General features: G+C 41.6%; 1 protein-coding gene across 5 annotated transcripts in view; it reads right to left on the minus strand.

Annotated features, from left to right (window-relative positions):
• PSD3 (pleckstrin and Sec7 domain containing 3) overlaps positions 1–13,881 on the minus strand; it is a 110,427-nt gene that overhangs the window by 21,215 nt on the left and 75,331 nt on the right. For all 5 annotated transcript variants that reach the window (XM_066181607.1, XM_066181608.1, XM_066181609.1 and 2 more), the window contains 2 exons: positions 7,615–7,808; positions 5,129–5,199 (listed from right to left, as the gene is read on the minus strand). In XM_066181607.1, coding sequence (XP_066037704.1) covers positions 5,129–5,199; positions 7,615–7,808 — 265 coding nt within the window. The remainder of the gene's footprint in view (positions 1–5,128; positions 5,200–7,614; positions 7,809–13,881) is intronic.

Genomic DNA, 13,881 nt, shown 5'->3' on the forward strand with positions numbered 1-13,881 from the left:
ACTATAAATGGCCTGGGAAAGCCAGGAGCTTTTTGAAAGAAAAGTGATTTGCCAGCAAGGCTGCATCACTTTGTTTCTGAAGGGCAGGCTAAAGTTGTCTGTAACTGACTCCATTTCTCCCCCTTAGTGTATCAGAGAAATCAGTCTCACCTGGAAATGCACCAAGCATGACAGCTGCAAAGCAGTGAAGTAACTCCCTGCAGGCATGGTAACTATTGATCTTGCACTTGAAAACAATTTATGAGATGAGGTTTAGCAGGAAACACAATGCAGGATGCCAACTGTGTGCAGGGATAAGCACTACCTTCAACAACCAGGGAGGCACCCACCTTCAGAGAAGAGCTGGGTAATGTGCATGAACTAGTATACAGAACTTCTCTGGCAACACACCAAACAGGACTGCAGCCAAAGGAATCCACACCACTGCCAGAGGTATCTGAGCTTTCCACCAGGCTGGGCTGGAGCTCTCCAGGTTGAGTTACAGTGGATGGGGAGTCACCAGCTGTGGTGACAATCTCTTGGAAGGTAGGAGAAAATATCTTGCTCCTCTGCCATGTCTCATCCTTTTTCATGAAGGTCCTGCTAGTGCAGGCCCACAACTTACCACACTGCTGCTCAGACACTTAACCTGGGAAAAGGTAGCTACCCAGCAGTCCTGCCACCCCACCACTTCCATCTGGAGCAAGGCAAGGGCACAGCCCACTACGGGTCTGGCAGGCCCAGCACAAAGGCAGAGCATTACTGCACAGGTGACCAAAGCCAGATGTCCTTCTTCTCTCATAATTTGAGACTCAGCAAGATTTGGAGGCCTCTGTCTATCTTGACAGTTTTGCCTATGCCCACTTAGGGCATTCTTTAAACCTTTTTCAAGGAAGTCTTGAAGATGGAGGGGGCAAGGCCTCAGGTCAAGCCCTCTCCTTTAAGAATTTACAAGCTCATTTATTTGGTGGTAATTCTGGGGAAAATGACTGGCTCCACCATCCAGGAAAACTGGAAAAACCTCAGAGTCACGAAATGAACTTAGACAGGCCTCAGACATATGATTTTTACCTCAGACATATTCTATTTTACTTCATATTACTGCCTGGAGACAGCATCAGCTATCACTTAGCTTGTTACCTCCTAGCTTCCTTTTTGAGTTGCATCCAGTGTCTACAACCTGCTCTGGTGACTAAACCTGTTTCAGAAGAAGTCCACATTAGGCCAGTTTCAGAAGCAGCCCTGTCTGATAACCCCTCCTTTCCAACAGAAAGCATTCATGGTAGTTCTTGCTAATCCCACCAGAGCAGTTGGCTGCAAACTACCTTGACAGCTGGAGTTCTGCCAGCTTCTCCAAAGGCACTGATCAGCATACCAGAAATGTCTCCACATACTTTGACAGCCTCAGAGAAAGCTGTAAGGACATGGATGTGTTGCCAAAATTCCTTCTCCAAGGCTTTCAGCTCTTTTTGACTTGGGAGGGAATGCTAGGGGAGTAGGAGCATCCATTTTCACCTAGGCTGTCAAGGACAGCATGTGCTATGACGTGCTGGTGCCAGCATGCAGGTTGAGCTGAAATGGAAGGCAGCTCTATACAGTTAGACCTAGACAGTGGCAAGAAATATATATGGAGCCAGAAAGAAATTGTGATCTGTCTGTCAACTGAAGGCTGATGTGAGTGCTGCATACAGTGCAGTGGCATGCTGAATTAATCCTTCTCAAACTCCTGGAGAATGACTTTCCCACATCCTGATGACCCAGAGTCAGCATACTTCTAAACAGATTTCTGGTAAACCAGAGAACGACATCTGTCTTTTCTTATCAGTCACTGTACAATGGATGGATATCTCCTTGCAGCTGCATTGTGACAGCTGAAAAACTCTCTTTCTGAAAGGTTCACCACCAAACACTTTACATCAGTTTGGTGTTTCTCTATTTTTTTTTTTTTTGATTTTTAACAGAGGAAATTTGAGAAAACGTATATAAAAATTCCTGAAGCCTGCAAGATATTAAGTGCCATATCAAAGAGCAAAGGTATTGAGAACCTCACAGAAGAGCCCAAACAAAACACGAAGGTTTGTGTCCTGCACTGTTTGCCCAGAAGCAATTTCTAGCAAGGAAGTGAGGTCAGCCTTATGTCCTCTCCTTATAAGCTTCTCTTGTGTATGCGCATCACATCCCATGACAGTCTAGTGAACAGACATTCTGTCAAGCTCCTACTTTGCAATACCCTCTCGCTGTGAACAGAGGGCAGGAAATTAACCTTGGCCTGAGGATGCCCAGAGACACAGCCAACATCCCAAACATGTCAAACTTCTTATTTTTCTTATTTTATATAATACTGTGCAGGCACATTTAGTTGGCTAACTGTGAACATTTCCACTGAGCTCCTCTGGTGCTCTCTGTGCTCACTAATTCAGAAACTATCTCTCCTAAATCACTCATTTAAGAACAAAACAATTTGCACCACAGGAATTATCACTGGAATAATTCCAATTAAAAAAAAAAAAAAAAAAAAAAAGATGGGCAGGAAACAAGTCTGCCCAGAAAAAGTCCTCAGTAAATCTCAAGTGACCACCATCTATAAAATAATTTCATACATGGACTTTGACAGCAAAACAAGGAGAACAGGAATGCAAACAGAGTGACAGCAGAATTGGGATCACACTGCCCACAGAGGGAATCACAGCTGCTATGAACAATTAATATTTATATTACAACAGTGTCTTGAGGGAACAGTTGAGTTACAGATGAACACAGAAAGCAATACTGCAGAGGTTTGTACATGTGTTGGACTGTAGACAGCACCTGTACGGGGAGATTTCTCTCTATCCTGCTTGAATAGCACTCACTGCAATGAAACCACCATCACAGATGTCATCTCCACAGATATATAGAAAACGAGAGAAAGAGGACGTGCATGTCAATGCACCCCACCCCACTGCACTCTATAAACAGGAGAGAAGGTGAATTGAGACAAGGAAATCCTTTGACCAGGACTATTGCCAGAACTATGCACTTCTGCAAACAAATGAAGCTGTTCTAAAATGCTTCAGTATTTCCTAAAATTAGAGTAATTTCAGTTCCTAGTATATTACAAAAGGAAACAGCAGCTCAACAATCTTTACTATAATTACTTGGCCTAGCTGTGTATTTTTCAACTCTAGCACCTTTACCTTCTATGATACTACATCCCTAACAGTGTAAAGTTTATTTGAGTGCTGAAGGAAAGCCCTGGTGGACCTTCTGAAGCTGAAATCACCGGCTTATTCACAGCTGCAGCATGTGGCTGAGCAGGGGCCAGAAGCACCCCAGGGAGGCTCACAGCTGCCCCATCACTCTTGGAATTAGTTACCTTCCATCTAACCCTTCTCCCAGCTCGAAAGAAAAAGCCTTGCTTGTCAGTGTGCTACAATAAGATGGCTTCAATGTAATGGATGGCTCCCATGCAAATAGGAGAATACAGCTCTGCAGAGTACTGCCCTGTAATCACTGAATTCAAGTGCTCTGGCAAGTGCAAAATACACAATTAACAAACAAATAAGAACAAGAATTCCAACAATGCATTTCATTCTGCAAAGATGCAGTCGTATGTGAAATTACTCCCTGCTCCTGAAAGTATGGAGAGCAACAGGGGTAGGGCAGCATTCTGTAGAAAATTTGCATGCTACATCAGCATCTTTACATTTTATTACACAGAAAGCATTTTAACCTAATATGCCAGCAATACTCATAAAAATATTTAATTAAGGTGCTAAAATAGACAGTATCCTCAGTTCTTTACCTTGAATATCGAATAAAAAATTAATTATTGTAGTACAAAAAAGGAGCCTTCTTATTTCTCAGAGAAGCATGCAGTCTTTTCAGGTGAACATTAGAGATTACTTATTTCAGAAACTGAGGCAGAAGAATCCACTTTGGTCAGAAAAGGGCAAGTACAAGCCTGCCATGAAGGCATTTTAGTAAAACCTGTACTTGCTCCCAGCAAAAGACTTGGGATTCAGCAGAGTTGGTTTTAATCTCTTGCACTGGCTCTGAGCATATCACATCCAACTTTCAGCCCAAATCTTCTCTCCTCACTGCAGATTGTTTTGTCTGTTTCTGGATTTCAGTCCCCTCAAAAAGGTACTGCACCCTGAGCATTCACCTTGTAAACCTCATGCTATAATAATCTGATACAAATCATTCTTTCTTCTCAAGAGACTATTCATGTTGGCTCCAATGAAACCAGCAACTTCAGAAAGCTACAGCAGGGGAGGAGAAAACAGCCGTATGTAGTTGCATTCCTGATAGTTACAAAACTATCAGGTTTTGAGTAAAAAATGAAGAACAGCTTTCAAAGAAGAATACTTCTGCAATATAGGGCAGTCTGGACAAGCAGCACATCTACTCCATGAATATTTCATCTATATTGGAGGGCAAAAAGCCTTAACAACCTACTCAGCTGCTGCCATTTGACAGTTCTCACTCATATGTTGCATTTTATGTTCTAACACTATAGTTTAAAACATACTATAATATATTTAAGCTTGCAACAAAAGGCTTGAAGGGTTTCATCTAACATTTTTTTTTTAGACATCTTGCTGTCAGGAAGCACATTTTGTTAGAAACCAGTCTTTTCTTGCTTTGTATCCTTTTATCCTTCAATTTTGCATAGAAACAGAAGCTGCGTATTCCTACCAAGGCCAAGCTGTTGTTCAATTGTTTTGCAGCTGGTCTTGCAGGCACTGCATAAAAGTATACTATGAAAAGGTGGAAAAGGAGGACAACCTTACAGAAGGGAAGTCATCCATATGAAATGTGAAGTTAAAAGTTGCCTAGAGGCTGTGCATGACACAGAGGTGATGCTGTCTTTGCTAGTGAAGCTGGCTGTTTTCTTCAGCCATGTGAGACAGCAGTGGCATACACTGGAACTTACATGGTACATGTGGATGTGGGCAGTGGAACTGAACTTGAAATTGTAAAAAGGGAGAGGGTGTCAATGAAGGATTCATGCCTGAAAGTGTGTTTTAATAGGGTGGGGATAGGGAGATCAGCCATGCTGTGCATCAGAGGGAAAGGACCCTGGAGGTGAGCTGAGAGAGTGAAGAAGATGCATGCTGCTTTATCCCTCTTTAATTAGTTTTCAAAAGACAGTGATTTCCCCTACCTTCTGTAAGTACAGGATTGTTCCCTTCAGCACAGCATAAAAGGTTTTCCAGCCTCGTTTTCCCCGGGGAGCTGGAAAGAAAACAAATGAAAACTCATTTAACTCAGATCCATTTTTACACTTTGTCTAGGCTACAGGAGAGGTACATTAGTCCTGTGTTAAACCTCCTTCATACTATCTTTTTCAAAGGACAATGCAACTTAGCACAGTGCCTGCACATACCTGCTGTGAGAGAGAGTAATACAACAACCCTGATGACAGCCCTGGACTGGATCAGAAAGGAACAGCAGCAATGCAGAAAGCAGGCCACAGAGACCCAGTCTTTGGGCTCTTGAAGACAGGCAGACACTGCCCCTACACAATGACATCTGAGCTCTGCACCACAGCAGTTTTCAGAAGGAAACAGTCTTTCTACATACCACAGCAGGCTAGCAGGCACTGCTCAGAACCAGTGGGATAATACTCAGAAAGCAGTGTGTCCCCATAGCATCCTTCCCCTTTACTGCTGCTGCATCCCCAACCTGGCACTGAGAAAGGAGAAGGGTGCCAACCAAAATACCCAACCCCACAAGAAAGCCAAAGTCAGTCAGAAGTTGAAGAACATAACAGAGACAACAAATCTAGCCCATAAATTCCTAGAGACAAGCCGGGGTGGGGCGGAGGGAGGGAGCGAAGTAAATTCAGCATGAAGGCTGAAGGATCCAGTCTGAAATTCAGGTGCAACAGACAGAGAGAATTAGGCACAGGCTGTACAGTCACAGCCCCTGAGACCAGAAGCCTGTATCTAAGCTCACTCCCCATCAAGCACACACCACTCACCAGCGTCCATATAGTATATCACTGATGCTATACTGAAATTAATATTCACACAACTAAAGCATGACACTTAGAAAGGCATCACATTCTGATCTGAAGAGAGAAAGCTAAGATGAAGAGGTTACAAGTCCCTTGTCCCAGAGGTTAGTAACTTTCATCTTGCATAACAGGCCTTACTTCTAATTGGTACACGTTCAGTTCAGTTTCCAGCCACTGGCCCCTGTTACATCCTCCTCCTCTAAGTGCCTAAGTGCTCGAGCCCTCAAATGTAGGTTCCTGAGAAAATACAGATGAGCATTCTAGCACATCACTTCACTAGAAATCCTACACAAGCTAATCTCTGCCCTGCAAAGACTCCATTAGGAAATATTAAAAGGTCTAAAAAACAAGCAAACAAACAAACAAACAAGAAAAAAGTTTTGTTTTATTTGTGCCTGGAAAGCCAAAATGCAACCTTTTTGAGAAGACAGACCTTTAAATTGTACAGGAACTTCTGAAAACACGGCCCTAATTACATTACTCATAAAGGAGCTCTCCCCAGAATACAGTCTCCAGAGTGCTGAATAAGGAGCAATTCTGGTATTTACAATTAAAGAAATAATTTAATAAAGGCAACTAGATAAAATTATTTATTAAGGCTGAATATGATGTTTAATACAGACAAGTCTATTTAGTCATCACAAAGAATTAGGTCAGCTTGACTTTGACACCTCTGTTTGGATCCAGTTGAACAGCTTTCAGTTTTCATCTTGAAAGTACTGACTTTCAACTTCACCTTCTAAAACAGACTTGCAAAACACGTGAACCAGAGAGCTTAGCTCAGCTAGGACAGACTGGCTGTTAGTAGAGACCCATCATAAAGCCAGACTTTGTCTCTGGGATTTAGCCCAACAATGCAAACCATGAGTAGGCAATCATCAACAGTGACTGGGGAAAACGCAGATGCTCTAACCTCAGCTTTTTCCAAGATCTATAGACGACAAATGAAGATATCCAAACAATGAAACACACACAGGTGCATCAGAGGCCCTTGATAATTAGTGCATCACAAACAGAAGTAGAACAAGAAGGGAAGAAGATAATTCAAGTAAGTAAGAGGCACAGCAGGATTATTACAAGGACGGGGCAGGGAGGAACTGCATAGTAAAAAGCTGGGTGGTGCCAAAAGCTGCTGCCCTTCATTGGATATGTGACCCAAGGCTGGGAAAGTAGGGAAGGGAACAGCATCTTCCAAACAGAGGTAAAGAACAGTCGTTCTTTAAAGACAGACCCAGAGGGGAAGGGAGATTTGGAACAATCTGATGTCACATAAGGAAAAGGAGAATTATCAAATTACTGCAGAACTGCTACTGTAATTCACTTGAAATTGTTTTCTATTCTGTAAACCACTATATTAATTTTCTTTTAGCACAAAAAAAAATCATACTGCTTTGCTGTATCACATTACTTCTTATACTCCTGCATTACAACTGCTACAAATGGGACTGTGCATTGTAAATTCTGGCCTAACAGTAAGAGTGTGATAATCCAATTGTTGTGTTGCTGCTATTGCTGCTATTTCCCTTAATGAAGCAGCACTGTTCGCCTGGAGAAGTATATGGGCTCATTCGTATGTGGCATTGTGAAGACAGAACAAGAAAATAACACATTAGGATTGAAAAATTACTCACTTTTCTTTCCATCCATATCTGCATGGATTTTCCGAGCCAGAAACCCAGTTTTATACACGGAAGCATTGGGGTCATGAGGGATGTCCAGGAATGGGTTATTTGAATTGCCAATTCGACTGACAGCTTTTGTCTGGTTCCCATTATCCTTTTCATCTGTACCATCCGAGTGAGATTTTTTTTTCTCTTCTTCATCCCTTAAAAAGCAATGAATATCATGCATGAAGGACGGACTGACCAGCATAGTTTCATTTCAATAATTTCTGAACACTCCTCATCAAAACATACCACTCTTTTTATAGGGGGCCATATTTAGGGAGAAACTAGAAATATATCAAAATGTAGACATATCACAGCAAGCTTCAGTTCACCTACTTCACCAGCACAGGACACAGATTTTCAATAAAGCCCAAGTTTCCATTACTGTCTGAAAAGATAAGACTTCAAGGGTGTTCTGTGTCCTCCAACTTCACCTATTTTTAATTCCATGTATTTGGGTGCTAAAATAGGAAATATTTGCTTGCTGAGTTCAGCTGAAAAATCTCCAATTTCTTCATGAGTTCACATGTAGATGAAAAGAATTAGAATACTACAGGTCATTGTGGCTTATCCCTTAACTTAGCATATGAAACACAGACTCTACCTCTTTTTCTTTGTTTTCTTCTGCAGACTAACATAAAATCAGTCATTTAAAAATAGAAACTACACTTGGTGAATTATATTATCTTTACTTTGGAAACAAAATGCTGCTCAAAATGTTACTTATTAGGGCAATGTATTCCACATAGCTTTTGGGTACAACAATGCAAGTCACAAGCATTGCCTGACTAATAAATACCTTTTTGCTTGTCACAGGCAAAGGCTGAAAACGACTAGGCAAACTAGAAAATAAAGGGTGTCCATCACAAGAGTAGGGCAACAGTTTCCAGAGAACAGGCCAGATTACAAAGTAGCCCTTCATCCTTTGAAGTCTGCATACATTACCCTCCAGGTGACCAGGAAAGGTGTGTCAGGGAGTATGAAAGCTGTCACTGCAAAGTTGTGGTAGCAACGCTTCCTGAGACCAGCATCTGATTTTAAAAGAAATTATCATTTGAGCATAATGATGGCTAATATTGCCAACCCACTGGGGGTGGACTTCAAGTTGCTGCATCTTACTGGACCCAGATGACTGGCAAAGAGGGCAAGCTCAGGCAGATCTTCCAAACACATGTTCATGTTCAACGCATATATTATAGATTAGCAAGGCATGTATCAATCCAGAAGCTCCTTTAGGGATTCACTTCTACCAGTGCTGCTTATGGGAATGACCATTCAAAAAAAATCCTCCAAGAACTGCAGGCTACAGCAACAGATCTATCTTATCCTCCTGCAAAGGAGGCCTACAAGTCCCTACAACTATCTGAAAGGAGGTTGTAGCCAGGTGGGGGCTGGCCTTTTTACCCAGACAACCAGTGACAAGATGAGAGAACATAGTCTGAAGCTGTGCCAGTGGAGGTTGAGGTTGGACATCAGGAGAAATTTCATCACTGAAGGGTGGTTAAGCACTGGAACCAACTTCCCAAGGAGATGGTGGAGCCACCATCCCCGCAGATGTTCAAGAAACAAATGGTTGTGGCACTTGGTGCCATGGTCTAGTTGAAAAGGTGATGTTCAGTCAAAGGTTCCACTTCATGATCTTGGAGGTCTTTTCCAAACTAGATGGTTCCAAACAAAATGATTCTATGATTCTATGAAATGGTCTTCAGAGAATAACTTAGTCTAAGGAGGTTAAAGGATAAGAGACTGGTTTCACAACAAGGAAACCAAATCCAGAAACATGGGCACTGTATTAATGAACTCTGTAGTAGCAGGGAATGTTCCCAAGCATTTGACTTTGATCACCTCATATGAATTATAGAAATATAGTCAAGGAGGTGCACTATATCTTCATGATGATGTCTTGTAAGGTCTTCTAATTAAGAGGAACAAAACTTTTACTTGAAGACCTGATTCCTGCAAGGAAGAGCAGTCCTTGCATCTTCAGCCTACTGATATGTGCTTTCCCTCTCCAGCACAGAAAGTTCTACAAACATTTTTCATTAGTCAAAGCAATAAGGACTTCTTCAAGTATGCTTTAGTTGAAGCCCTCTCCCAATTGAAAAAGTGTAGGCATTTCTGACAATTGTGTTTGTCCCCATCCTTGATGGGTCCACTACACTCACTAGCTACTAGTAAGTCTGAACCCCTGCGTGTTATGCGTTACTTAGATATATGTCCATTCCAGAAGCAAATTCTCTCAACTTGAGTCTAAGGCACTTAATCCAGACTAAAATCTCTCAAAAGGACATAAGCACGCAGGCTGATTTGTCACACATAAGTGCCTTGTGAATTCTGGGATTTCAGCCAAGGACACAGCAGATTTCTCCTTGTCAGCAGAAACCAACTGCAGTAAAAGGTTTAACACTTTTTTGGAATAAGCTATCTCTTTTGAAGATATGGGAGTGACTGAATTACTGTATACGAATCAATTGCCCTGTGGGAATATACTAGTGCCCTTAACCAAGCAGCTACAGTGGTGTGATGAGCAATCCTGTGGGGATCCTGGACACCACTAAGAGCTGGAAGCAGTGCTCTTAAACTCAGCACTTCTAGGGCAGCTATTAAAACAGGAATTCCTCAAAAGACATGGTGGAAAGGACAAAATAGCATCTGCTGTCACAACTGCTAGCAGCACTGAACAAAAATTTAACTGGTCTTTTGTTCTATCATGAAAATAGGACATCTTTAAGACTCAGAAGCTTCAGGCATTTCTGAGAGCTGAGTGCTCTGACAATATGCACAAGGGCAAGATGCACAAGTCGGTCTGCAACTGAAGGGAGACAGAGAGGCAAGAAGGACTCATAACAAACAAGCAGTAAATGAAAACCAGGGGATCTGGGACTCATTTACTCAAATACTCCATCTTTACTTCAGCGGTCAAACAAAAGAAGAAAGTAAGATGATTTGAAGGAATGCAAAAGTAGCAAAAATTGTTCAGTATGTCAATGTTCAGAATGTCAAAGTTCAGGAAAAAAAGTAGTAGCTTTTCCTCAGGTATCTTCCAAAGCTAGATAGGTCCCCAATACTGTTTATCAGGGATTTAACAATTTGAGCTTACTTCCAGCAAGCCGTTAGGGTACTTTTGCAAGAAAGAACTGCAGAGAATTCACAGGGCCTCTGGATACATAAACCTGAAAACTGATCTTTGTTTGAAACCCTAGACTGTGGGGAATTTGACTACATGCCCATCCTCAGGTGGCTCTCACAAATCATTCATATGCTGTAACATCCCCAGGGTGAAGGCCTCCAGTGATGTGGGTAAGAATCAGTCAGTGGTCATCTCTGTGCAGTTATGATCAGAGTCGTGGATGTGGTGTCACACAGGCATAGCTCAGGTCCTTTCAAAGGGCAGGACCACGGCTTCTCTTTTCCATTTCACACAGGACATAGCACAATCATCGCATCTTTAGGGGGAAAAACCCCACAAAGGTTCCAAAACACCTTTCAGTAGGCAAACCATCATGATGAGGGTTCAATTAGGGTTACAGAAGTCTTACGAAATTTTTCTGCTCCTGATTAAAAGAGGAAAATCATTCCCTGCTCTGGGACTGGAAGCAATTCCTCTGGTGACCCCTCGCTGATGACTGAAAAAGGTTGATAGCTGCAAAACTTTTTTTAAGTCCCACTTTCCATTCACAGGAAATGGGACCCACAGCTCTAAAGGATACTGGTGACAGGAAAAGGTTATCATCTGTAGAGTTCCTCTAAGACTCTGCTTATGGCACATGATGTTTGCAAGGCTTCCCAAAACAAGGAGCTTCAGTTCCACCTCCGTAAACCTGTATCTTTGGAAAAGGACCTGCAGGGAAAGCAGTAACTAGCCCTCTGATTTCCCATAAGAACCAGCACACCAAAACCAGGATCGGCCTGTGCTATCACTTGCAGTCACAGCATTGAAACAGAAATGTTTTCCTTCCCAAATACAGGATAACTGACAACTAAAAAGAGTTTACCCCTTATTCTCAACCACATAGATGTGAAAAACATAAAAATTTAGATGCTGCCATTTTCGTGAAGAAAAGCATTTTCTGCCTCTCCCAAGAAGACCCTATAGAAGGAAGACCCATTTCTGTCTTCTGGGAGAAAAGCACCATCAGGTTCTCTCAGTAACAAAATTATTTCTGTACACTGTATGGTCTGATTTGAGGCTCTGCCGCAGAAAGCTTTGATATCACTAATCTGGAACAATGCGGTCAAGCCCTTCATTTGTAAAACTCTGCTTTGCCTCTGCATTTCTTCAAACAGCAAACTTATATGACACAGCAGGAGGCTGAGTTCGTCTATTTAAATACTGCAACTGAAAAAAAAAAATAAGGTTTGTAACATGCATCCATGGAACTAACAGCATCTGTATTAGGAAACTAACTTAAGAGAAGTTTTGGCATCTTTCCCAGCGGGAGGAGAGAAAAAGAAGAGAACCAGGTTGAGTACCACCTGACCCTGCCCTAAAACCAATCAAGAATTGAAAACAGGAAACATCCTAGAACTTGGGAGATAAAAGTTAATTATAATAGGGAGAGATTTCCCAGTATGACCTAGAAAAAAGTGAGCTTCAGCACGGATGTCTTTATAACTACCTTGATTTCAGCATCACAGTTTGATTTGGCAGCATCTCTTTCCCACCATCACAATCTGAATGACCTGTTTTGTTTTGGCTGGAATGAGGTAATTTTTCAGTGTAGTCCAGAAAAACAAAAAAAGAATATACTGTGTCCCTGTAAACTTCTCTGGATAGAGAAGTGTGTAACTGGCTAGTTAAAAACCAAGTAATTCTCCTGAAAACTACACTGTTCTGCTGAGAGGTGGCTTTTGGTACACAACTGGCTCAAACACAGCCATTTGGCTTTAGTAATTTTGTAAGCAGTGCTTTGGGAGTTTATATATTAATTCTAGACCACCTATTTTAAGATTATGATTTTTTTATTCCTATTACCTTCAACAGTAAACAGACACAGTATTACAAACAAAGGAAAACAATAATGGCCACCATGACATTTTCATGTAGACATCATGCAAATAAAATGTATTTAGTTCCGGCACGTTTGTAATCAAATGGATTTTTCTTTTTCAGCTTAAAGCTGACAATGATCAGTGTGAAAGCCAAAGAATGAGTAACACCTAAAAACCTTGGGATATAGTATTATACACAGCGAAGGGATGTTAGGAGGCCAGGCAATCTATCTCTTTGCCTGTGCAGCTGGTTCTTCTCTTTCTAACACATTCCAGACAGAACAACCAGTTCACAAAAACCTCAGATGAAGTTGTTTCTTTAGTCTATCCAGGCAAACCTGTGCCTTGGTTTAAACTGATAGAAAACTTTTTTAAAGGTTGATTTCAAATTTCCCTTGTTTCAAATTTAATCCTATCCACAACAGACATGAAGCTGAATTGCAGAGACAATTCAGTTCACACCTTTGGGGCTTGCAGTGTTGAGCAGAAGTATGCTTTCAGGATTCCACATTCACCAGTTCATTGTAAATTCCAGGTCAGATCTCTTTATTTTACAGATTACGGTATGTGATACACTTTTAACTTTCTGGAGAACTTGAACCAGGAACTACTGCAGAAGAGCTGTAATGCAATTCCCTCTTCAGAGCTGTACTCATCCTTTCCTGTTCAAAAAGGATAAATGAACACTCCTACTGAAAGTCTCTGGAGAACATCTGCTGATTAAGGTGTCACTTCTCGTGATTACAACATTGAAGTCAATGGTAGCCTTTTCTTTGCGTGGGCTTTGGATCAGACTGTAATTCTACTGGAAATGTACTGCAAACTGTTTAAGATGATAACACACCTAGCTCTTAACTAGTAAGATAAGGATTGGATAGCAGTCTTTTCCCATCTTATGTTTCACCACTGCCCTTTCCTGCCTATGGACTTACTGGTAGCTATTAATCCACTAAATAATGTACTTCCAGAGCAGCTCTTAAACCTCTGCTTAGCTCACAAGTGTCTTAGATCCTCAAAGGATTTCTGGCTGGAGGAAAGGCATTCCTTCAAAATGCCAGCACTGCAGGAGAGCTTATACTGGGGCTTGCAGTTCTATCTTCACCTTTGCCTTACCTCCCACTTCTTATCCTGCCAAGTGCATCAGGGCAGCAAAGAAATAATCTTTGAAAGGGAGAGAGGATTTTCTTTGGTCCCATCAGAATAAAACTGACCGTGTCTCCTTCCCATTCAGCTTTCTCT

This window comes from Chamaea fasciata, unplaced genomic scaffold (genome assembly GCF_029207755.1).
Source record: "Chamaea fasciata isolate MVZ Bird 193981 ecotype frontalis unplaced genomic scaffold, bChaFas1.0.hap1 SCAF_4, whole genome shotgun sequence".
NCBI lineage: Eukaryota > Metazoa > Chordata > Aves > Passeriformes > Sylviidae > Chamaea > Chamaea fasciata.